The 27,414-nt window shown below is 44.3% G+C and overlaps 1 protein-coding gene across 1 annotated transcript in view; it reads left to right on the forward strand.

The window, feature by feature from the left end:
- Positions 1–25,978, forward strand: part of DPH1 (diphthamide biosynthesis 1) — a 426,157-nt gene extending 400,179 nt beyond the window's left edge. Inside the window, exons 11-12 of the mRNA XM_068270081.1 lie at positions 3,694–3,828; positions 24,946–25,978. Coding sequence (XP_068126182.1) covers positions 3,694–3,828; positions 24,946–25,041 — 231 coding nt within the window. The 3' untranslated portion in view covers positions 25,042–25,978. The remainder of the gene's footprint in view (positions 1–3,693; positions 3,829–24,945) is intronic.
- Positions 25,979–27,414: the final 1,436 nt, after the last annotated feature.

The following is a 27,414-nucleotide window of genomic DNA, read 5'->3' on the forward strand; positions in this document are numbered from 1 at the left end:
TTCAGAATGCAGCAGGTTGGACTGAGAGTTTGAAAGGAACCCAATGTGAGGGGGATATAGAGGCTGATATGTTTGTTTTTTCCTTTTAAATAATGCACATTGCATAACTGTCCTGCTGATCCTCTGCCTCTAATACTTAAGCCATAAACCCTGAACAAGCAAGCAGATCACATGTCTATGACAAATCTGATAAGATGAGCTGCATGCTTGTTTCAGGCGTGTGATTTAGACTCTAATGACCAGAAAGATCAGCAGGCCTGCCAGGCAACTTGTATTGTTTAATAGGAAATAAATATGGCAGTTTCCATAGGTCTCGCACCTTGAGTTCCTTTTAAGACCTTGACTCTACCATCTAGAGTAAACTCCCTGGAACTGAACGATCCTTGACTAGTCATCAAACCGTTTGTTAAAAAACAGCCATATGATGTGAAAATATAACAACCAACTATGTTTCTCAGGCACAACAATCTAACCTGTGTTATGTGTTATGTTGAGACTTAAGGCCCATACACACGTCGGATTTTTGCGAACGACCCGTCGTTTGAACGTTCCGTCGTTCGCACGTCAAATCCGGCGTGTGTACAGACTATCGTTCGGGTGATAAGACTGGTTTTCAGCGGATCGCTGAAAACCAGTCTTATCACCCGAACAATAGTCTGTACACACGCCGAATTTGACGTGCGAACGACGGAACGTTCAAACGACGGGTCGTTCGCAAAAATCCGACGTGTGTATGGGCCTTTAGTGAGAATTTGTACACAATTAGCATTAGATTTCAAATGACTGTACTCATTTGTGTCTTCTCAGCATGTGTGTGCCGCAAATCTGCTACGAATGGCACATATATACGCTTTTACATATAGATTGACTAACCACAACTGAACTTTTAGTTCCTTTCTAGTAGGACTCACTCAGGCATCACAACTCAAATGCAGATATCATAGAATAGAAGTACCCGAGAGGCATAAGACACAGTTGCCTGTTCTAGTTCCCTAGTATCAAAATATTAAATCAGTTTTGGTTGGACTGGTCCTTTAAAAAAATTAAAGACATAGCTTGAAGGCAGCATAAGGGTCACGGTTAAAACTGACAGCAGGATCCTAATTGGACAAATGATGCGTCTATCCACCTGGAGCTATCTTGTAAGACATGGAATACAATCTTTAGGACTGCGCAGATCTCCATCAGAGGTCATTCATTGAAGCTACATTTCACATACGGCGTGGGTCATAACGCAGGGGCCCTCTGCTGATCTCCCTCTGGTTACAGATCATATCATGGCTGTATAAAGCAAGTAGAAAACACATTTCGGAATCCTCTTTATCACCAAATTGTCTGCATGAGTAAGAGCACTATTTATACCGAATAATGATGGGGAACTGTATGCAAACACTGAGGAGCGCATTGGCCACCTCTGACCCACATCCAGATGTGTCTTTATGTGGTCCACTATGCTCAGCCATCCATAAGTTTGCCAATCTCTCTTTCAGATGAAGCAATTCTGAAAGACCAGGAAAAGGTCAGCAATGCTGAATCTGTCATTCTAAATCATAATGTCATTGGAATCTTTTTCTTTGCTCAGTACATTAACTTTCTCATGCACCATATGCAGCTCTCAACATTATTACTTCAGCTTTAGTTAACCTCTTAGGGCTCTCTAACAGCAGTTCTACATCTTTTTCCAGGTGGGCCTCAAACCACCTGTACATAAATGTACTTGTTAAAAATGGCCAATGTGATGCTAGTAATCATTCCATATTGCAATTGGTGTATACAAGCGCTCTCCAATGTGTCTCACGTCTGTAGGATCAGTGTGTTAAATGTCCAGCTGCTAAGGTTCCCACATCCACTTGGGTCACAGTTAATACTTAGATATATCCTCAGCGCTAGGTGCCAAGCTATTGCCAATATTGGTTCCCTGGAGTCACCAAGTGCTCAACAGACATACAGCACATTGACTGTGACCACCACCATAAATTAAGGCAGATGCTTCATTACCTTAAATGTTAGAATCCAATATTTTTATTCTCCAATTCATAGGTGAAAAACAGAATACTCGCATCCCAAGCCCTTATGACAGGGACCCTTTAAAGAGAACGGTGCGGCAGGGGGCAGATGAGACACAGAGGCATGTACCCTGCCTCATGACATGCCTCTGTGCCCCCCGCCCACGCAGCTCTCTGCCCAGCCCCCCCCCCCCCTAAAATTGGCAACAATAATTGTCGCTAATCTCGAGGGGAAAGGAGTAGAGGGATTCCCTGCTCAAAACGCCCACTGGGGGCATTCTTGCAGGCTTTCCACAGCTGCCATTGAGCAGCTGTCTCTCCCTGGCCACTCCCCCACCTCCTTGAGAGAGAATCTCGCTCTCCTTCCAGCGTCATGACCCCAGAGGTCACGAAAAATGAAACTACAGAGATGCGGGCCACAGGAGCGGCGGAGATGGCGGCTACCTGTTCTGCCCAGCCCCCTGGATGAGTTAGCATAGTTTTTCTTACATTTTATGTCCCCACCTGGGGCTCTCCTTAAGAATGTCAAGTGTATCATGTTAAGCGTATGCACAGTACATTATAAAGTCATTCAGCGTGCAAGACAAATGCCCAGTGTCCAATCCCGAGCAGTTTCGGCATTATGCGGTCATCAAGGGAGAATTTACCCTGATGAATGCGGAACACTGAAACTAGTGATTAAAGGCAAAACATTTTTCAGCTTGGTAACATGAAAGCATGGATAGCACAGTTATTCCACAAAGTTCCTAACACGACTGTGATATGGATGTAAAAGAAATGGGGAAAAATGAACCTTATGCACTAACACATAATAACTCACCATATATTCCCTATGACAAGCAATTAGTATAAATTCATATAGTGTATATGCAAGGAAGAGGGGCAGCATTTGGGATAGTAAACTTGTTATGTGATATGGTCAAAGTTTTCTGACACTAAGTGGATTAGTCCAGATGTAGAAAACGAGTAGCAGAGCTTCTTGTTCTGTGCAGTTATTACTCCTGTAGCAAGGTGGGAAGTTTTCAGGCAGGCCACACTCCACACAGAGTACAGGTTCCAGATTTATAGCTGGCTGCAATTTGAAATGGGAAGATATATTATAATGAATAACATTAATTTACACTTTTAAAGGTCTGGAAGCATTTTCTGATAAATAGGAGTTTTACATTGTGTTCTTTACCCTAAAAAGAGAGATGATCTGTATCCAGTCATTCACCGGTATTGGAGATGTACTAATAAAATAAAAAGAAATTGCAAAAAAATAAGCAGTCAAGGTTTTATGAACAGATTGGTTAAAACAACAACCTTGTAAAATGTCACAAAAGATGTAACCAGGTTTAGTGATCTCTTGGGATCACAAGTGCATAAGGTCTCACTAGATATTATGAGCTTATTCTTCACCTTCTCTAGGTCACCTACAAAGTTCCTCAGAAATTATCTTTACTTGTTGGAAGCTGCTATTGTCTGCTGAATCACTAGATTGTCTGGTACCTTATCATATATATTAAAGTGAACCTGTCAAGTTCCCTGTGTTTGCCGATAGACACTGATAAAGCATTTCTGTATTGCTCTGTATGTTGCTGTTGGGAAGGTTTCTATTTGATTTGTATCTTTGCAACATCCGTGAGAGCAACAGGAAATGAGTGGAATGGGCCCTTCATGATACTAACCAGTGGCTGTTTTTCAGGCCTCTGTTGCTCTTAAGGAAGCAGAGTGGCAGAAGACGTATCCTATGGATTTTTATGCCAACCAATCACTTGGTCCTTGGACAGTGAACCACGAGTCACATCGTCCCCCAAGAGTCACTGCTAGACAATCAAAGGTGAGTTGCTGCACTGGCAGACGCCCTCTTGATCATAGCACAAATACATTACAGTATTATATTTTTGCTGTAGTATTTTGTTATAGGGCATTACCTCTTATTATCACTTCATACAACCATCTAGTTCTCCCTTTTAATGTCTAAAGTTGTTTGTCTGTTTTTACTATGTTGAAGTATCTTTTCTGCTTTTGAATATTTTGCTGCAAATATTCCTTCCAGTTTTCTATGCACCAATTGCACCACCTAGTGGCAAAAGACACATTTACTGCCTTTGGGCTGAAATATCTTCTGCAATGCAAGCCGACCTTAGGGAAGTTGTCTTTAATGGATCCACAGGAGTTTAACATGCATAGTCTTAATATCGGAGCTAATAATTCTCACTGGATGCACTGGTTGCCCAAACACAGACGCCGTGATTGTGTTCTATAATTGTGGCTCATTATGATGCCTGGTTTATGGATACGCTGTACGACGAGAACCAAAGTAACCTGCAGCTGCTGCTATACAGACATGAGAGAGAGAGTGCACTTAATGGGTGTGTGGGAACCTTGAGCCAGCAGGAAGCTCTACACAGAAGGGGTAGAGGTCACTGTGAGATGGAGGAGATAGCACACGTGCTGCTGCTGCTCCCAGCCAGTAATGCTGCCCATTTATCATTTCTGTTAACACAGTTGTTTGTTGTTTTAAAGCCTTTAAGTAGCATTTTATATTGGTGTCTCTCTGCCCTTGCACTTTATTTCATTAACAATAGTGGAACTAGAACACAATTAGGGAGGGTTACAAATTGTTTAGGAGGACTTCGTGATATGAGTATCATTGGTCACAGTAGACGCAGCTTTTGGGATTCTACCATATGTCTTTCCCTAGTCATATGCGTATTTCTTGCCTGCAGGCTCAGGTCTACATCACTTCTTTCCATAGGTGGCAAATCTCTAGAAGGAGGGAGGGGGGTGGCCAGCTTATATCACTTTACTGACTTGTCTAAGCCAGAAGGTCAAGTAATAACAAAAGGCCATACCTATAGCTTATGATTATGGCCTTTACAGATGACCTGAAGTCATATGAGGTGGGTACAAAAAAAGTGGCATAATGGAGCAATTCAAGCTATATTCCAAGCACGTTAGTTTACCTTTTAAATGTGGCTGTCACCTGTTCTATTTAAAATGAAAAAAAAACAAAACACCAAAAACAGTTTTCCTTAAAAATTGCTGTGGTCTCGCATGCAGACTACAGAAGGTAGTGCTGGGACTGCTGGTCAAGGATGTTCCTGTCAGCCAAGCTACAATAGCATTTATTTTGCAAGGCTGTTAAAGAGACAAGGCAAATAACATTTATATCGCGCTTTTCTCCTGGAGGACTCCGGGCGCCAGAGCTGCAGCCACTAGGATGCACTCTATAGGCAGTAGCAGTGTTAGGGAGTCTTGCCCAAGGTCTCCTACTGAATAGGTGCTGGCTTACTGAACAGGAAGAGCCAAGATTTGAACCCAGGTCTCTTGTGTCAGAGCCAGAGCTCTTAAAGGGACTCCGAGCACCTCTCATGGGTATGCTTTTAAGCCAGATGACTTCCAACAAAGTTGTGCTATGACCCCTCTGGAGGAGCCTCTTTCAATGGCCATGCGTGTCACTTCCTCTTCCTGCGTCATTCAGTGATGCACTTCTCTAACAGAGAAGACAGGGTGCGATTTTTAAATTGAAATCAAACGAAAACTATTTCTGTCTGAGTCAGGACTGAGTCAGCCACTTACATACCTGATATTTAACTCTTTCAGAAAGAGAAAGAAAAAAAGGAACACCACATAGTTATTTGTGTGCTAGGCACTGTACATACACATGTCTATCTCATCATGTCACATGTCAGTTCGGGTATCCTTTAAGTACTTTGCAGTACTGGGTGGAATCTTAAAGGCATATCCATGAAAGGTGCTCGGAGTCCCTTTAACCAGTATCCAGCCACCACAGAGGCATTGTAGTGACATATAGTAAAATGCAGTACATGATTAAGGATACCCACTTTTACAGTCATCTTCCTGGTTTCAGCATCAACTCTTTCTACATCTATATACTGCTGCATATTAGAATGAAAAGCCACCCTCCCAGTGATGCTTAGCCTGAGTTGAATAGATATGCGTAATACACCCCCCACCCCACCTCCCCAGACCACTCTGTAAGACCAGGTATTATTTCTACATTCGGGGGAGAGACGCATCTGACAGGACTAAAGATGTCCCCACCTGTGATAAATTGCAGTATGTAAATTAGGGTGAGCAAAGATTTTACAGTGAGCAAACACTGACTAAATAATTCATAAATGATTATTGTAAAAAAAAAAAAGTTCTTCTTTAACCTCCCTGGCGGTTTATTTATTTTGCCAGGGAGGCTGCGGGAGGGTTTTTTTTAAATTAAAAAAAAAATATTTCATGCAGCCAACTAAAAGTTGGCTGCATGAAAGCCCACTAGAGGGCGCTCCGGAAGCGTACTTTCGATCGCCTCCGGCAATCGAAAGTAACAAGATAGGCTGCAATGGCGACGAGCGGAGTGACGTCATGGACGTCAGTCGACGTCCTGACGTCAGAGCCGCCCGATCCAGCCCCTAGCGCCGGCCGGAACTGTTTGTTCCGGCTGCGCTGGGCTCGGGCGGCTGGGGGGACCCTCTTTCGCCGCTGCACGCGGCGGATCGCCGCGGAGCGGCGGCGATCGGGCAGCACACGCGGCTGGCAAAGTGCCGGCTGCGTGTGCTGCTTTTTTCAGAATGAAAATCGGCCCAGCAGGGCCTGAGCGGCGACCTCCGGCGGCATACCCCGAGCTCAGCTCGGGATTACCGCCAAGGAGGTTAAGTAACTCATAGTCTAGCCTGTGACACAACCTCTTGTGAATTGGAGTAGAGCGTGCCTCCTATGGAAGAGACACCTTTCTGCAGGTGTGCTTTCTTATAGGAAGATCGTTCATCTGGTTCAGACTGGTCCATACCACCATTAATTAATCCTGTGCCAGGAGGCTCTCTTGGGCATATTTCAAGATACCGTCTAACCTTCCCTTCCTCACGGAATATTCCAAGATACCATCTATCCACCCCTTCCTCATGGCATATTCCAAGATTCTGCCTATCCACCCCTTCCCCACGGAATATTCCAAGATACCGCCTATCCATCCCTTCCTCATGGAATATTCCAAGATGCCACCTATCCATCTCTTCCTCATGGAATATTCCAAGATGCCACCTATCCATCCCTTCCTCATGGAATATTCCAAGATGCCACCTATCCATCCCTTCCTCATGGAATATTCCAAGATGCCACCTATCCATCCCTTCCTCACGGAATATTCCAAGATGTCACCTATCCATCCCTTCCTCATGGAATATTCCAAGATGCCACCTATCCATCCCTTCCTCATGGAATATTCCAAGATGACACCTATCCATCCCTTCCTCATGGAATATTCCAAGATGCCACCTATCCATCCCTTCCTCATGGAATAGTCCAAGATGACACCTATCCATCCCTTCCTCATGGAATAGTCCAAGATGACACCTATCCATCCCTTCCTCATGGAATATTCCAAGATGACACCTATCCATCCCTTCCTCATGGAATATTCCAAGATGCCACCTATCCATCCCTTCCTCATGGAATATTCCAAGATGACACCTATCCATCCCTTCCTCATGGAATATTCCAAGATGACACCTATCCATCCCTTCCTCATGGAATATTCCAAGATGCCACCTATCCATCCCTTCCTCATGGAATAGTCCAAGATGACACCTATCCATCCCTTCCTCATGGAATATTCCAAGATGCCACCTATCCATCCCTTCCTCATGGAATATTCCAAGATGACACCTATCCATCCCTTCCTCATGGAATATTCCAAGATGCCACCTATCCATCCCTTCCTCATGGAATGTTCCAAGATGCCACCTATCCATCCCTTCCTCATGGAATGTTCCAAGATGCCACATATACCATCCCTTCCTCGTCCTCAAATGGATTCTAGGAGTCATTAAGAGACAGCTCAGTCATGCTCTCTCCCAGATCGAGAGGGGGTTTAAGCAATAGCCCTCCCAGAACATCGTGAGGCTCAGGGTGACCGGAAACAGTGGCTACCACAAGGCAAGGGCTCAGTTTGAACCAGAACAGTGGCTACCACAAGGCAGGGGCCGTTTTATGACCACTGCTGATTAGCTCACAATTAAGATATATATGAATCTTTATACAAGCTTAAACCTTTTCTTGGAGGCAGAGGAGGCATTTTTGCCCAGACAAAGGCTTTAAATCTGCCATCCTTGAGCTGAGCAGTGATTGAAATGCAGCACAGTACATAGACTGATGAATAGAAAGTCACTTGTCACAAGGAAGTATGGAGTTTTCTGGACATTCAGCTCTAGGAGGATGGAACGGCACAGCTTTCACAGCGGGTCAGATAAGGTTCTGTCAGAGAACAATAATGCTTATGTTACGGACTTGCCTGAACGCTGGCGTAAAACTAAGCCTGCAAACATAAAGGAAACTCACATATGCTTATTCCAGAGCAATAATCTCACGCAGTGCAGTGACTGCAAAGGCTTAGCAGATCTATCTGTGTAACTGGTGCGTGATTTAGCTGCTCTAGGGGTAAATACAGGGAACCTCAGCAGCTAGGTTGTGTCCCATGAGGCACAGACGTTTCCCTAAGTGTGCATTTGTAACCATTCTCATTCAGTTAGTTTAGTAGTAGTAACCCATACAGGGCCGGTTTTATACTTTTTCTGCTCCTAGTCCAAGTATGTTGGATCTTCTCCTCCATGTGCAGCAGTGCCCCTCCCATTCCACATGTAGCCCTGTGTGTTACATGTATCTGCCGTGTGTGACATCCATGTACTGCAGCCCTTCTGTTTCATGTACAGCTCCCTTGGGCATCAGCTTCCCTTTTTCATGTGTTGCTCTCCATTTGCACCCTTCTCTTTTATATCTAGCAACCCCTATTTCCCATTCAGGTGCCCCCTTGGCTGCAGCTGCCCAAGGTGTGGGCTCAGGGCTGGGCCGAGGGGAGAGAGGCTCCAGCCTCAGGGCACAGTGTAGGAGGTGGCGCACAACTCAATCATTCCCCTATTGTTGTTATGATCATGTCTGCAGTGTTTACTGCTGGCTGCAGTGGTATTGTAACCCAAGCAGTTCTGATGTCATTACATACATTTTCTTGCATAGTTTGGTTTGCACTTAAACTAGTTGCTGATTCCATCTGCAGTCGCTCTGAAGTTAATGACAGTTTAATATGCTTTTGTGTAAACAAACATTGTCTGCTGCTATGGAGGGGCAATCCCTTTCCTGCAGGCTGCATATCATTGTCTGCCTTTTCCTGCTGCCAGCCTATGATTAATTACCATTCACTTGTGTGGGAATCTGCAGGTCTGCTCCCATTGGATGACCTCAGTATAAAGAACTGCTTCCTGCAATGCTTGATGGGCTACCATAGTCTCAGATTCAGTCTGTTACTCTGCTCGTGCCCCACCTCGTTCCTGGTCCGTGTGGACTGCGCTGACTCCTGCGAAGGGGTCAGCGAGTCCTCCTAGTTCTGCTCTTGTTCTAGAAGTTGTTACTTTGCTTGTCTTGTGTCATATATTGGTTCTTCGCCAATATATACGCATACTTGCACGTTTATTATTTTCCTTGTATTCGTGTTACGTTGATACATCAGTGTCGCTGATATATACGTACACGAACTGTTTATATCCTGTGTTCCGTTAGTCAGCGTTCCAGCACGCTGAGCTAGTTATCCTGTTCCTGGTCCTGTTTGTGGATTGCGTTCATCTCTGCGAAGAGATAGCGAATCCTTCTGAGTCCTGTTCCCTGTATTACTCCAGTCTTAGTCAGAGTTCCTGCTTATGTCATATATCGGTTCATTGCCGATATATACATATGTTAGTCAGACGTTACAAATAGTTTCATTGATAGCTGTAATTGTAATACGCTAGGAAATCATACTTATTGTATATTTATCTGTGTTACGTTCATCTATCTTGATCCTGCTAATTCCTGACTATCCTGTCCTGTCTTTGTGAGGCACGCCATTGCTGCAAACGCATTGGCTACCTCATTCCAGTCTGTTTTAGTGTGGACGCTTGCTGTCACTAAGTAGTGGCTAGTTAAGCAAGCGTTCATTCTGTCTACCTGTCCTGATCTCCTCAGTCCTGGTTTATGCGCTCAGCGCTACTTTGCGCTGAGACGTTATTACGAAAGTGTTGTTTGTGGCTGTTCGGATCTGCACCGGCTCTGTGCACCACAATCTCCTATTGGAGTCAGTCCTCTCCTCCACTAAACTGGGGATATCCTGATCCCTTGTGCTGGTGTGTGTACCTCCTTCACGTCAGCTTATGTGTTGTATGCTGACTGTGGAGATTACACCTCCAAGCTTAACATTATGGTAGCCCCATTACCAATCCCTATTGTGGGGGGAATTTCCAGAAATTATGACACTGTTTGTCAGGGGTCCTGCTCCTTTAAAAAATTTGAAAAGCTTGGTCCTGAAGTTACAGACAAATTTATATCAGAATTGGTTAAAGTTCTGGCCAATCCCGACTTTCGGGCTTCTGCAATTTCTACCTGGTCTGATTGGATCGTTTGTGCTCTTTTTAAGGGCAAACTTTTTGATTGGGCAATCGATGTCTTAGATCACACTCAGTTTAGACAAAGTCCTTTGCAATTTATAGCTTTTGTAATTCACAATTGGTTGCGCATAGGTCCATTGCCTTTTCCTCTTAATGAACTCCTGGCAGCAGGCCAATCAGCTGCTCCTTCAATTGCTTGCAAGAATGAGCAGCAAGCAGAAAGTGTTACTGATAATTTTCCTGCAGCTTTGAATAAATCACCAAAAACAGCAAGGTCAAAGGCAAAACGCAAACGTTCTAAGAAACGTGTCCAATCTGCAGAATCGTTATCTTTAGCGACTGCGCATCAGACCTGCAATAAGATTCTGCCATTAACAGATAATGAAATGCAATTGTCTTTCAGGGGAGTTAAATGGACTTATGAAACTACTAATGAACTTTCATCACTGGCTAGGGAAAATAAAGATTTTTGTTTAAAAGAATTATCTGAGTATGATTATGAGGATATATTACAGAGTATTGAACAAATCAATCTATTCGTGCAGCAAGAAAAATTTGCATACACTACAGTCCAACACTTGCTACAGGTATTGGAGATCCTTAGGAATAAGAGATCTGCCAATCGCCTGCTAAATAATCCAATGTATGTTTCTGCCAAAACCACATTTGCAAACTGTGATCTGCCTGTTAAGTATGCTTGGAATCCTCCATTTGAGAAAGGAGAGATGGAAGCTCTGGTCAATGAATGGAAGAATGATTCAAGTTCATTTTGTCAATTTTACAGTGCAAAAAGTGAATTAGTATTGAATGCATGCATTAAGTCTGCCTATAACCTAATAAAAACTGGTGTGTGTGGGTATGACCTTGTGGCTCCATTGATCGATGTGTGGAAAATGATTTTGGACGATTTTTATGCGATTCAATCAGTTGATACCAGGGAAGACACACTGTCAATTGGAGACTGTTCCACTTCTCCAGTTACTGAGTCCCTGCCATGTCTTGTGAATGTTCCCGTAACTCCACCCTGTACCATGGATAACTCAGTGTTACTTCCCAGTAAAACAGAAGCCACTGATACTTTCTTAACTTTGCCCTGCACAAATTTCTCAGCAGAGAATCCAGAGGTCCTGCTGACTTCTGAGTCCAGCCTAGCCAGTACTCATGAGTCTTTGTTCAGTGAAACAGACACCAGAAAAATCTTGCCTGTCTCTGCAAACACTTCTGCAGAAATTACCTGTGTTAATAAAGTTCAACTCCTGTCTGATCCAGCAGATGCCAATAGATGCACTACATCAGTTTCCGAGTCCCAGCAATCCTGTCCAGAAACCTCAGAACCCCAGCATCTGAATTTTCCAATTTCACAATTGAATGGTGATTTAGATGCACAAACATTGTGTTTTGATCTTCCTGTTTCTACACCTCACTCTAGCTTCGTGAATAACTCAGAGCGTCTGCTATGTGAATCTGAAATCGCAGAATTATTACCGTGTTCAGAAAATGTCCCAGTAAATTTGCCCTGTACCATGAATTGTGCAGTAGATCTCTCCAATGAAACTCAGGTCACAGAATCATTATGCTGTCCAGCAGGTGCTTCCATGGTTTTGCCCTGCAATATGGACTGTTCAGTGATCCTGTCCAGTGAAGCTGTGGTCGCAGAGTCTTATGCTTCACCCAGTACTTTGGATACTTCAAACCCTCTAGCAGAGGAGTCTGAGGCACTGCTTACCTCAGTTGGTGTTGCAGTAATATTCACTTGTCTAGCAGCTGTTTTGGAATTACAGTCTGCTCTAATAAAACTTGATGAATTTCTGCCCAGCGAAGCAGAAGCCATTGAAATATTGTCCTCGTCAGCAAGTGTGTTAGATACCTTGCCCTGTACACAGTCTGATTTAACCAATGTTGTTGAGTCCCTCTCCAGTGTTGTAACAGCCGAGGAACTCCAGCCCTGTCCTCTGAATGTTTCAAAAGTCTTGCCCTGTAACATGGATAATTCTGACTCGCTGGAAAAAATAATAGAAATCTCAGAATTTCAGTCCGGGTTAATGAGTGTTTCTGAAACCCAGCCCTGTATCCTGGAAAATTCTGGTTCTCTGGCCGGTGTGGCAGAAGTTCCAGAGTCCCCTTTCTGTCCAGTGAGTTACTCAGTTTTGCCTAGTTCAGTGGGGATTGCTGCACTACTGACTTGTTTTGCAGCCCTTCATGAGCTCCAATCCAGTGTATTTGATGAGTCTCTGTCTAGTCCAGAAGAAGTTATGGGAACCCTGTCTAGTTCGGTGCATACATCAGAAGATTTGTCCTGTCTTGTAAATGCCCCTGAACATGATTTGTTAATAACCTTGCTGGAATCAGAGACATCTAAGTCTGATCCTGCATTTTTTAGTGAGAATCCAGTAACTGTGAAGTCTAGTCATGATGATTTTTTTTTGCCCAGTCCTGGTTTCGGTCCTACCTTGACTGACTTTGAGGTTCGCAGTTCCTTGACATGCCCAGAAGTCTCTCTTGTGCCGGTGTGCCCAGATGTGCTTCGTATGCCAGAGTGCCCAAGTGTGTCTGTGTTGGCGTGCTCACACGCTTCCCTAGTGGAGACATGTTCTGATGTTGCCGGTTGGCCTGCATGCCCGGAGATGGTTCTGGTCCCTAAAAACCCTGATCTTGATGTTTGTCCTTGTGACCCTGACTCTAGAGTTGCCCTGGGTTCCATGGGGGTTCTTGATGGTTCTCCATGTGAGCCTAAGGGGCGTTCTGACCTGTGGGGATCTCTTTGGAGCTTCCAAGTGTTCTGGGAGATCTCTGAGGAAACTTGTCCTGGTACCTTGGACTGGTTCAACGGTGGGTTTTGTGTTGGTAGGGACAGTTCCGGTGGGCATTGCAAAGGCTTTGGCGTTATTGGACAGTCCCGGGAAGGCGGTGGGTATCGCTCAGAGAGTTTCTGGGGGCTTTTTTCTGGAAGTCGTGGTTCTGATGGGTATCACACTGAGGCTTGTAGTGCTGACGGGCATGGTTCTGTAGGTTCTGGTTCTGATGGGTCCAGTCTTGTGGGGACTGATTCTGGAATTTGGTCTTGCCGGGCTGTCCCGGTCATCATGAATTATCAGTCAGATTGTTTTGTTGGGAATTTCAGTTTTGAAAAGCGTCTGGTATCCGCTTTTAAGGGGGGGGGGTAATGTTATGATCATGTCTGCAGCGTTTACTGCTGGCTGCAGTGGTATTGTAACCCAAGCAGTTCTGATGTCATTACATACATTTTCTTGCATAGTTTGGTTTGCACTTAAACTAGTTGCTGATTCCATCTGCAGTCGCTCTGAAGTTAATGACAGTTTAATATGCTTTTGTGTAAACAAACATTGTCTGCTGCTATGGAGGGGCAATCCCTTTCCTGCAGGCTGCATATCATTGTCTGCCTTTTCCTGCTGCCAGCCTATGATTAATTACCATTCACTTGTGTGGGAATCTGCAGGTCTGCTCCCATTGGATGACCTCAGTATAAAGAACTGCTTCCTGCAATGCTTGATGGGCTACCATAGTCTCAGATTCAGTCTGTTACTCTGCTCGTGCCCCACCTCGTTCCTGGTCCGTGTGGACTGCGCTGACTCCTGCGAAGGGGTCAGCGAGTCCTCCTAGTTCTGCTCTTGTTCTAGAAGTTGTTACTTTGCTTGTCTTGTGTCATATATTGGTTCATCGCCAATATATACGCATACTTGCACGTTTATTATTTTCCTTGTATTCGTGTTACGTTGATACATCAGTGTCGCTGATATATACGTACACGAACTGTTTATATCCTGTGTTCCGTTAGTCAGCGTTCCAGCACGCTGAGCTAGTTATCCTGTTCCTGGTCCTGTTTGTGGATTGCGTTCATCTCTGCGAAGAGATAGCGAATCCTTCTGAGTCCTGTTCCCTGTATTACTCCAGTCTTAGTCAGAGTTCCTGCTTATGTCATATATCGGTTCATTGCCGATATATACATATGTTAGTCAGACGTTACAAATAGTTTCATTGATAGCTGTAATTGTAATACGCTAGGAAATCATTCTTATTGTATATTTATCTGTGTTACGTTCATCTATCTTGATCCTGCTATTTCCTGACTATCCTGTCCTGTCTTTGTGAGGCACGCCATTGCTGCAAACGCATTGGCTACCTCATTCCAGTCTGTTTTAGTGTGGACGCTTGCTGTCACTAAGTAGTGGCTAGTTAAGCAAGCGTTCATTCTGTCTACCTGTCCTGATCTCCTCAGTCCTGGTTTATGCGCTCAGCGCTACTTTGCGCTGAGACGTTATTACGAAAGTGTTGTTTGTGGCTGTTCGGATCTGCACCGGCTCTGTGCACCACAATCTCCTATTGGAGTCAGTCCTCTCCTCCACTAAACTGGGGATATCCTGATCCCTTGTGCTGGTGTGTGTACCTCCTTCACGTCAGCTTATGTGTTGTATGCTGACTGTGGAGATTACACCTCCAAGCTTAACAATTGTGTTTTAAGCAGAGAGAAATAAGAAAAGGGCATACATGGCAGTGACTGCAAGCCAGATAACTAGAGATAACTGTGTGGGGCCACATGAGATCTGCAGGAGCGTGGGATAACACCTGCTCTATGGTACATGGCCAGTGTTTTTGCATGCAGATCCAATATTATCCACGTCCTCCTAGTTGTCTAAAGATCACGTTTATGCCTCTTGCACACTGCATGCGATTCCGATTCCGTTTTTTAATCGGTTTTTACTTCTGATTCCGAATTTTAAACGTTACTGCGTGCTGCGTTTTTTTATCCGTTTTTCTGTCGATTGCATTCAGGGAAAATCGGAATCGCAAAACGGATTTGCAGTGTACCTTAAAGGAAAACTTAAGTCAAAAATAAAAAATGACATTTACTCACCCGGGGCATCCCTCAGCCCCCCGAAGCTGGATGGTGCCCTCGCAGCCCCGCTCCGATCGTCCTGTCCCCGCCGGCGGCTACTTCCGGGTTCGGCGACAGCCGCCGACTGGCTGGGAACGCGGCTGATTTACCGCGTTCCCAGCCGCTATATCACCCTCTATGCTGCTATAGCGTATATATATATATATATACGCTATAGCAGCATAGAGGGTGATATAGCGGCTGGGAACGCGGAAAATCAGCCGCGTTCCCAGCCTGTCGGCGGCTGTCGCCGAACCCAGAAGTAGCCGCCGGCGGGGACAGGACGATCGGAGCGGGGCTGCGAGGGCACCATCCAGCTTCGGGGGGCTGAGGGATGCCCCGGGTGAGTAAATGTCATTTTTTATTTTTGACTTAAGTTTTCCTTTAACCTCCCCGGCGTTCTATTGAGATCGCCAGGGAGGCTGCGGGAGGGTTTTTTTTTAATTAAAAAAAAACTATTTCATGCAGCCAACTGAAAGTTGGCTGCATGAAAGCCCACTAGAGGGCGCTCCGGAGGCGTTCTTCCGATCGCCTCCGGCGCCCAGAATAAACAAGGAAGGCCGCAATGAGCGGCCTTCCTTGTTTTGCTTAGATCGTCGCCATAGCGACGAGCGGAGTGACGTCATGGACGTCAGCCGACGTCCTGACGTCAGCCGCCTCCGATCCAGCCCTTAGCGCTGGCCGGAACTTTTTGTTCCGGCTACGCTGGGCTCAGGCGGCTGGGGGGACCTTCTTTCGCCGCTGCTCGCGGCGGATTGCCGCAGAGCGGCGGCGATCAGGCAGCACACGCGGCTGGCAAAGTGCCGGCTGCGTGTGCTGCTTTTTATTTGAAGAAAATCGGCCCAGCAGGGCCTGAGCGGCAGCCTCCGGCGGTGATGGACGAGCTGAGCTCGTCCATACCGCTCAGGAGGTTAATGAGCGTTGGATCCACTTTGTTCATATAAGTCGAACCACCCTCTGCTTTTGCCAGTTTGGAATTTATCTGCTCGTGTGTATAGGAGAATGCATTATCTCCATTTCGTTCGCCCTCCGCCATGGTGCACTCTTCTTAGTGTCAATCTTCAGTACTTGCTCTTTGGTTGAAGTCGCGCTCTCTGGCTATTCATCCACACTGGATGATAAGGTGTGCAGAAAAAGTATCCCGGACACCACAGGACATTTGATGCTGAAAGAACGTATTGATCCGCACCACCTTCAAGGATATATCTTCATTTATTAGGTAAAAAACATACAAAATTAAAAAGAACTGTTAGGCAAGACAGTCCACTGTTTCGGGCTCCTGCCCATCGTCACGTTGCCCAGTTCTGAAGTGATATACAAACAACCACAAATATATATACACTTGTAACCAATCATAGGCCATATACAAATTAGAGGACCTGATGGGGAACTGTTCATTTAAATAACAAAACACACCTCCAGCGTTTCTATTGGTCAATGAAATCCACATGAAAAAGATGTTCAAGTATCATAATTATACAGTGGGTTGCAAAAGTATTCGGCCCCCTTGAAGTTTTCCACATTTTGTCACATTACTGCCACAAACATGAATCAATTTTATTGAAATTCCACATGAAAGACCAATACAAAGTGGTGTACACATGAGAAGTGGAACGAAAATCATACAGTCAGTTGCCTATAGACATTGCCTGATGAGTGCTAATGACTAAATAGAGTGCACCTGTGTGTAATCTAATGTCAGTACAAATACAGCTGCCTCAGGGGTTGTCTAAGAGAATATTGGGAGCAACAACACCGTGAAGTCCAAAGAACACACAAGACAGGTCAGAGATCAAGTTATTGTGAAATTTAAAGCAGGCTTAGGCTACAAAAAGATTTCCAAAGCCTTGAACATCCCACGGAGCACTGTTCAAGCGATCATTCAGAAATGGAAGGAGTATGGCACAACTGTAAACCTACCAAGACAAGGCCATCCACCTAAACTCACAGGCCGAACAAGGAGAGCGCTGATCAGAAATGCAGTCAAGAGGTCCATGGTGACTCTGGACGAGCTGCAGAGATCTACAGCTCAGGTGGGAGACTCTGTCTATAGGACAACTATTAGTCATGCACTGTACAAAGTTGGCCTTTATGGAAGAGTGGCAAGAAGAAAGGCATTGTTAACAGAAAGCATAAGAAGTCCCGTTTGCAGTTTGCCACAAGCCATGTGGGGGACACAGCAACCATGTGGAAGAAGGTGCTCTGGTCAGATGAGACCAAAATTGAACTTTTTGGCCAAAATGCAAAACGCTATGTGTGGCAGAAAACTAACACTGCACATCACTCTGAACACACCATCCCCACTGTAAAATATGGTGGTGGCAGCATCATGCTCGGGGGATGCATCTCTTCAGCAGGGACAGGGAAGCTGGTCAGAGTTGATGGGAAGATGGATGGAGCCAAATACAGGGCAAACTTGGAAGAAAACCTCTTGGAGACTGCAAAAGACTTGAGACTGGGGCGGAGGTTCACCTTCCAGCAGGACAATGACCCTAAACATAAAGCCAGGGCAACAATGGAATGGTTTAAAACAAAACATATCTATGTGTTAGAATGGCCCAGTCAAAGTCCAGATCTAAATCCAATCGAGAATCTGTGGCAGGATCTGAAAACTGCTGTTCACAAACGCTGTCCATCTAATCTGACTGAGCTGGAGCTGTTTTGCAAAGAAGAATGGGCAAGGATTTCAGTCTCTAGATGTGCAAAGCTGGTAGAGACATACCCTAAAAGACTGGCAGCTGTAATTGCAGCAAAAGGTGGTTCTACAAAGTATTGACTCAGGGGGCTGAATAATTACGCACACCCCACTTTGCAGTTATTTATTTGTAAAAAATGTTTGGAATGATGTATGATTTTCGATCCACTTCTCACATGTACACCACTTTGTATTGGTCTTTCACATGGAATTCCAATAAAATTAATGCATGTTTGTGGCAGTAATGTGACAAAATGTGGAAAACTTCAAGGGGGCCGAATACTTTTGCAACCCACTGTAGATATTATAGAATATAAGAACCCACCCCTTTATTTAGAAGTTATGTATAAACATACTCACACTGCTCGATACACTGCATGGGTCACAGATCGCTGTTAAACCACATTCCGTATAAAAGTAAACAAAACTCCGAAGAGCCCTCCAATGAGAAACAAGTGTCAGCTTCCACGATGACATCAGCATAAATGCTGACCCATCAGAGGCTAGGAGGCGTGAATACACGTCGTCCACAAGCCAAGGGGGGTGTACAAAGTCCCGCATCAACCCGGCCGAGCGAAGACGCGCCCATAACATCGCACGTCAGGCAAAAGGCGTGTATATCCCAAAGTAAACAAGATGCGCCCATATCATCGCACGTCAGTAAAGTACAGCGAAGTATAGTACAGCTAAGAAATACAACATTAGTAGCAGTAATATGAGTATAATATTGTTTCCAGTACAGGAAGAGTTAAGAAACTCCAGTTTTTATCTATGCAAAAGAGCTTCACTGTGCTCTCAGACTTAGAGCTCTGTCTTCTGAAACGTATCATCTCAACTGTCTGTCACTGTACTTTGTTTTTTCTGCAGAGGAAAGTTCAAAAGGTCATTAGCCTGCTCTGTGAAACCATTTAGAACGCTGAGCATAGTGTGTAAACTGCAAATATTATCAGTACTACACAACCAATTCATTATATCATAATTTGTTTTCCGCGTTTGTGTCACTTTAAAGCACACCTGATCCAAGGTCAAGCTACCTGAGGTAATAACAGAGCGATGTTCATGCTGGATCCACATACCTCTGTGCGTGGTCTGTTTCTCTCCTCATTCCCTCCGATTCCCATCACTCCTTGAAAAATTAGACTTTTGGCTAAAGTCAAATCTTAAATGGCATCGATGCTTCCCATCCAACCTGATGGAGCTTCAGAGGTGCTGCAAAGAGGAATGGGTGAAACTGCCTAAGGACGTGTGTGCCAAGCTTGTGGCATCATATTCAAAAAGACTTCAGGCTGTTATTGCTGCCAAAGGTGCATCAACAAAGTATTGTGCAAAGGCTGTGCATACTTATGTACATGTGATTTCTTAGCTATTTTATTTTTAATACATTTAACAAAACTTCAACAAAACTTTTTACATGTTGTCATTATGGGGTGTTGTGTGTAGAATTCTGATGAAAAAAAAATGATCCAAATGATCCAAAAGATTGATCCATTTTGGAATAAGGCTGTAACATAACAAAATGTGGAAAAAGCGATGTGCTGTGAATACTTTCTGGATTACATACATACACACACACACACACACAGTATATATACACTCACCTAAAGGATTATTAGGAGCACCTGTTCAATTTCTCATTAATGCAATTATCTAATCAACCAATCACATGGCAGTTGCTTCAATGCATTTAGGGGTGTGGTCCTGGTCAAGACAATCTCCTGAACTCCAAACTGAATGTCAGAATGGGGAAAAGGGGGATTTAAGCTATTTTGAACGTGGCATGGTTGTTGGTGCCAGACGGGCCGGTCCAAGTTTTTCACAATCTGCTCAGTTACTGGGATTTTCACGCACAACCATTTCTAGGGTTTACAAAGAATGGTGTGAAAAGGGAAAAACATCCAGTATGCGGCAGTCCTGTGGGTGAAAATGCCTTGTTGATGCTAGAGGTCAGAGGAGAATGGGCCGACTGATATATAGAAGAGCAACGTTGACTGAAATAACCACTCGTTACAACCAAGGTATGCAGCAAAGCACTTGTGAAGCCACAACATGCACAACCTTGAGACGGAGGGGCTACAACAGCAGAAGACCCCATCGGGTGCCACTCATCTCCACTACAAATAGGAAAAAGATTGAAGACTGAAAAAATGTTGCCTGGTCAGATGAGTCTCGATAGAGTCAGAATTTGGCTTAAACAGAATGAGAACATGGATCCATCATGCCTCGTTTACCACTGTGCAGGCTGGTGGTGGTGGTGGTGTAATGGTGTGGGGGATGTTTTCTTGGCACTCTTTAGGCACCGTAGTGCCAATTGGGCATCGATAAATGCCATGGGCTACCTGAGCATTGTTTCTGACCATGTCCATCCCTTCATGGTCACCATGTAACCCTCCTCTGATGGCTACTTCCAGCAGGATAATGCACCATGTCACAAAGCTCGAATCATTTCAAATTGGTTTCTTGAACATGACAATGAGTTCACTGTACTAAAATCGCCCCCACAGTCACAAGATCTCAACCCAATAGAGCATCTTTGGGATGGACCGGGAGCTTTGTGCCCTTGATGTGCATCCCACAAATCTCCATCAACTGCAAGATGCTATCCGATCAATATGGGCCAACATTTCTAAAGAATGCTTTTAGCACCTTGTTGAATCAATGCCATGTAGAATTAAGGCAGTTCTGAAGGTGAAAGGGGGTCAAACACCGTATTAGTATGGTCTTCCTAATAATCCTTTGATTATATATATATATATATATATATATATATATATATATATATATATATATACATATACACACCTCAGAGCCTTTAGAAATGGAGGGTGCCGTACAGGGTAATAAACCGAAGTGTCTAATTTCAATTGTCATATCAGTGGGATGCAGGCACAGAGATGTACAATATTGCAGATCTCCTCTGTTTATTGCAAATTCGTCCATTTTAAAGCAGAACTGAAAGACGCAGCAGCCCAGCATATGGCAGTCACAGCAATAACAATATTTAAAGCCTAAAGGCTGCAACACACTAATTGTGATTGTAATGACAGCCTCAGACATATGTAGTCGTTTTCCTATCCTCTTGAAATCTGTTGCTTCTCCAGAAATTGACCATTAACTTAAATTGCATGGGATGGATTTATACTGCTGTGTTCTCATGAGGCTCCAATTGCTAATCTGATTTAAAATCTGATTGGCATTAAGTGAATTATGTGATCACTTGTATTACTCCTTTTGGTCTTATGGCTCAAGCCAAAAAACGGAAGAAAAAAAAATGTGCTTAGACTTCTTTTATTGCTGTCCTGTATCCCCATGTGGGAGAATTTCTCTCACTTCCTGTTCAGAAGGGGACCCTGTGAGGTCACAAAACAATTGTCAGTATTTGCAGTTTGCTGAATAAATTTGGGATTGTTTATTGCAAAATGTGTGCTGACCTTTGTGGCTCTGTGTCTTTACAAAACTACGATAGGCCCTGAACTGTTGCCCGCAAGATCAAATCTCGATCCCTGCCAGACGACATTTCTTGTACATGTGTACCAGGCTTTAGACAATTAGGCTTCCTAGATCACGTCTATACCAACTGGTATCAGATCCATTGTATGGTTCGATCCATGACCCTAACAAACAAGGCTCATCCAGGGCACATATACATATTTGTCTATAGACAATGCCTTTACTGTTTTCCAAAGTGAAGGCAGATGGGAAGGGATCACACAGCAGTGTCTGAGGACATCTGCCCGACAACTAGCTGACAGCAGCTGAGTGTCGGCAATTGCACGCGTTGTACAAAAAAAAGGAGCACTGCCGGTATTTTTTCCCTGCAGCAGGAAACACACATTACTTCCACTGCACTTTGGTTCTGCATTGGGAAGAGTTAACCGCTGCAGGAAAATGGTCACGATTTTGGCAAGTGTGACCCATGCCTAAGTGTAAGACTTGGAAAATCTTTGTTTTGCTACTTGCAAGGTCAAATTCTGTTCTTTACTTGGTTTTAGTTTTGCCATCTTGCCTTGGTCTGCTGTCAGTTAGTTTTAGGTAGACTAAAATATCCAGTCATACGTCTCCATTCCAGCTATCAGAACAATTACAGATGATCACTGATTGGTTGCTGCAGGTCATTTCACTCTCTGTATGTCTCATTTCCTTATGAGAGCAGCCCAGGTGTAATGCCTTCAGTGTGGTTCCTTCCAGGAGCCAGAGAGACGACATTCCTGGTATCATTAGTACATAGAGAAATCAATAAAACTGCATCACTGCAGATGTATTCTCTTCCTTTTATCACTCAGTCTTCATTGTTACCTTTATTTGTAAATATAGGAAATCTTATCAGTTTATGGTGACATTAGCCATAGTTTATGCTGCCATTCTCACATGGTTATTTATTTATGCTGCAATTTCTGCACTTGACAGTTCCATGTTTTAAGCGCCGCGGTGCTGCCATCTCCTCCTGTAATCTAGGCACTAGCTTGTGGCGGTAATTGTACACTTTCCATACTGTTATGTAACCGACGATGAAGAGAGCGAAATCATTTAGGAGACATAATAAACTCGCAGTCTGCAGAGCACATTTTTTTTCCTACCTTAGCTGTTTTTTAAGTGGCAGGCGGGAGTTAGTCTTGTTTCCTACGCTCATTCATTATGCTACAAAGCGAGCTAGCTGTGCCTGCAGAGGCTGCGTGTGCGCAAAGGTCACGTATTTAGCAGCAATGTCCTGACATCAAAGTTGTCTGTCTCTATTAACCCCTTACTTGGTATAATAGGCAGTGTTTATCATGGTTTACCAAAAGGTCTTTCTACATCCTGAAATATAAGCCTCAAATGGGAAATGTTTAAAGACAAAAAATGAAAAATCAGTAGATGTGGGCCTGTATACAGCCTGTTGGATTCACTATAGACTCCATCACACTACTCATCCCCCTCACCTGTGGCACCACATACACTACACATTCCACGCACCCACTATACATCACTACATGTGGGCATCACTCACACTATACATCCCCCACACCCACTTTACATGTGGGCACCACTCACACTGCACATCCCTGAAACCAACATTCATCCCTTGCTACCGACACTGCAAATCTGCAAATCCCTGCACCCACCAAACATCCCTCACTACCTATGGCAGCGCTCACACTACACATACCCTGCACCCACCGTACATCACTCACTACCTGTTGGCACAGCTCACACTATACATCCCCCGCACCCACCATACATTACAAGTCTGAAGTTTCCCGGTTTTGATCTTTTATCATTCTTAAATAAGGAAAAAACATCAGTTTTATGCCAGTCATATGGAACTGACCCGATTGAAAGTGATTCATAGAAAACAAGGTAAAGTGGCCTATCGATAACTGAACTCAGCTCCCTTAATACTCAGGGATGGATGCTATCTGGGCCAGGTGCCTTATCTTGATTATATCTAAGCGTGCCTTCACACTCTCCTGTGTTAGGCAATTCACATTGAAAGAGGTAGATTGGGAACAACCCAGGGCTGTATCATGGGACAGGTACATCACCTTGGTGAAGACAGAAGCAGAGCATGCATTTAGCTTTTGTTGGTCTTCCACAATTAAGTTTCCTGACTGATCTTTTAAAAGTCCAATATTCTCAACCTTGTGAATGCAATGGCAGATATGAAACTTCATCTTGGTGCTTAGTAAACTAGTCCTGAATAATGCAAGCTGTGTCAGCTTTGGCATCTTGATAAACAGCATTACCATCAAGAAACAAACTTTGCACTGCGGCATGGACTGGTCACTCAAAATATTCACGTACTCATTGCCATTGACATGACCTTCCAAAATAATAATAGCTCCTGCACTTTGATATGGCTGCTCATACCATGACTGATACCTTGCCATGGTTCACTCTTTGTGGCAAACAATTTGGGTCAATTTGGGTCGTAAGCCTGATATTGCCATTGCCAGATGCAAATTCAGCCAGAAGTCAGACACCGTGTAAAGCTTAAATCATCTGACTGAATCACCTTTTTCCCTTGCTCCATTGCCCAGATGTGATGGCTTCGGCACCACTGTCTCCTCTCAGTATCATGTGTATCACTGATGAGTTTTGCAATGGCAGCTGATCCATAAGAACCATGCAGTCATAATCTTGGATACTTGGCTTTGTTATACACCAAACCCTTCTGCTACCTTGGATACGGGAGCCCGACAATTTGTGTAGATGAGCTTATATAATATAGGTATTTTTATCACGCAACAAAGACAGCGCCACCTAAAACTCTACTCTAGCAAACAAACATTAAGGCAGGTGTTTCAATATATTTGTCCACCCCCTGTATACTGTATTTACTTGCATATAAGCCTAATTTTTCAGCATAAAAAATGTGCTGAAAAGTTACCTCCCTTGCCTTATATGTGAGTCAGTGGAGCAAAACAGGTAGTGGAGCAGGTTTTGTTAATGGCAGAGGAAAGTAAGGATTGTGCTCTAGTGATCCTGCTCTTACCAGCTGACTCCCTGCTGTGTCCGTGTCCCTCATCCCCTGCAACATGGTGTGCAGAATGTGCTGCTCAAGATTACCTGTGTCCCCTAGCTTGTGGAGTGGAGCGTGCAAGCAACGTGTCTGCGTTGCAAGGATCGGGGATTCTTCCTGTGTGGCAATCGCTGTGTCTTATATCTATGATGCCACCTAGAGGCTTCTTGAGACACCGCTGTATGATCCTGGGGCACATCTGGCTATGGGGAGAGGGGATAACTTGTACTAGGGGAACATCTGGCTACTGTGGAGGGGGCTATATTGGGGAGGGGGTTTATACGTGAGTCAATCACTTTTCCTGTTTTTTTGGGGGGAGGGGGGGGGGGAGTGGGTACCTCAGCTTATATGCGAGTATATACAGTATTGAAATTATGCAAAATATTGGTTTGGTTGGCAGTTTTTTTGACCAGGTTAAAGTTGTAACTTTCTTTGTTTCATTTCAGCCTTCTCATCCCAGAAAGAGCCCAGCAACAGCTAAGTGTGTGAAGTCATCAGAGTGCCCATGTCAGGAAGAGAATCGGAGCACCTCCACTAAATGACCAGCCTGCAGACTGTTACCCTGAAGACTGCAAGCACTGCTTGTCTATTGATGATAGCAGATTCTAAAGTAATTTACCACATCTAGCGAAGCAGGTGCGAAGAGAGAAAATGAAACACTGCGTTACGTCAGAAGTGGAAAGTATCACTCCATTTGCAGCTTCATAGCCCTTTAGACCAGAGATCTTCTCTTATTAACCCTTTAACGTAACAAGGCCCAGAGCACTTTGCTCAATTACTTTAACGCAGTTTACACTATTACAGTTTATAGATGGTGGCCAAGGCGAGCCGGCCCCCTCCGCTTCTCTCTCGTATAATGTTTGCTACTAATTAAAAGCCAAGCTTAATAAGGGCTCATGTGAGCTGTTTGCTTCTTCCTCCTGCTGTTGCCTGGGCGATGAGGAGTCAGTATCCACCAAACCCCCACTACTGACACTGAGAGCAGCATCCCCTCCTGTGAGAACCAATTGCCTCCCGCGTGGAGACCCACAGCAAGGAGCTCTGTAATGTTTATGTGATGGGATCCCAGGCTTTAATGTTCCTTGGAAGGGGCCCAGCAGTTGCCGAGCCTCCAGCCTCTATCCAGGGAAGCATTGAATGCAGGGCGGGTGTTACACTGATTGAAGTAAGAAAGTGAATAAACAACAAGCAGCAGATGCACAGTAATGCCTGAGAAGGGTCACACTCCCAGTCATCCAGACTTTCAAGCCTTGCAATTTATAAAGATAGCAACTACATTCTTGTTTTATGCCTTGCAAAAGATGAACAGAGTCTTCAGAACACTGTGGGCTGGTGACAGCTCCTCCCGAGAGGGACACAGGAGAGAGGCAGAATTAATTTCAGCGGCAGTAAACTCATTGTGACATGACAAGCCATGTGTCTGCCTGTTCCGTGTGACACGGCTATGCTCTTTTATATTAAAAAATACATAAAGTCCAACCTCGTGTCTCAGATCACATTCCTTTCACTGAATATGTCTGCATACAGTAAATGAGGTTATGCATGTGTGTGATTGATATAATAGTGCATGTGTGAGCATATATATATATATATATAATATATATATATATATATATATATATATATATATATATATATATATATAATCTTTTGGGAGACACCTATGTCATTTCCCGTCAAAAAATTACCTGCTGGTTGAATAAAAGTACTGTATTTTTTGGACTATAAGACTCATTTTTTCTTTGACTTGTGAACCTCTGCCAATATGAACCTCCAACCTGCTGCAATGTCGGAGACTCCCTATACTGTACCCATGCAGAGGAGGACAAACGGAGGACAAAGGGGCATAGAGGGGGACACAATGAGGACAGAGGCGGACACAAGGGGGACACAGGGAGACACAAGAGGTACAAGGGGGCATGAGGTACAAAGGGGGCATAATCTGCAAGATACCCCTTCCCTCACCATGGATGCACCAGGTTTAGTATATATCTTTTCCCCTGGTTTTTGTCCTCTAAACCTAGATAAGTCTTATCGTCAGGAGCGTCTTTTATAGTCCGAAAAATATGGTAACTTTAAGTAAAAAATTTCCAGGGGTATGAATAATTATGGGCAGCACTGTGTGTATATATATATATATATCCAATAAATGGAGATACATGCATGAAGGTGGTGCGGATTATTACGTTTTGATACTACTGAATCCTGTGGTGTCCAGGATTTTTCTCCAGCACACCTACCATTCCTGACTGGATGGTTTGCCAGTGAGTGCTACCCTATACATAGGACTACTTCTCATGTAGTCTAACACAGACATAATGTAGATAATAGGGCCCTGTGAGCCGCACTTTCTTTCATGACTCCTCATTCTAATTTTCATTGAGGCTTTGTCACGAACCTGGTCGCGTCCGCATGGCAACGGAGATCCGGGCACTCTGCTTCTGGGTGCATCCCCAGCTGCTCAGTAGATGTGCCTCTCACGGAGGCTGCTGGCAGTCTGTCTGGGCGGGGGCGCGCCTCTCAGAAGAGCCTTTATAGGCTCAGGAAGCGTGTCAGCTGACATCCTGTCAGCTGACACAAGATTCCTCCGCCTCTCTTTCCCCATTGATCGCTCCTGTGGAGGCGGTTGTGTGGCCAGGTCTGGCTGTAAATTCTCTGGCTCTTCACTTGTCCAGTGTATGTTGTAGCTAAACACTTCTGTGTGCTACGGGCCCAGCTAGTTTTTGGTGGCTTACGTTATATATTGGTTCATAGCCCATATATACGTATCCTAGTCGGTGTCGTTACTTTCTTTATTCGAGCTACGCACGTTTTGGTAGGTTGCACTTATCGTGACCACCCGTGCTTAGCTAGCATCGTTACATTATCAGTTACGCTTATATCCACGTTCTTAAACTGTTTATATTCTGTGTTGA

The sequence above is a fragment of the Hyperolius riggenbachi genome, chromosome 2 (assembly GCF_040937935.1).
Source record: "Hyperolius riggenbachi isolate aHypRig1 chromosome 2, aHypRig1.pri, whole genome shotgun sequence".
Classification (NCBI taxonomy): domain Eukaryota; kingdom Metazoa; phylum Chordata; class Amphibia; order Anura; family Hyperoliidae; genus Hyperolius; species Hyperolius riggenbachi.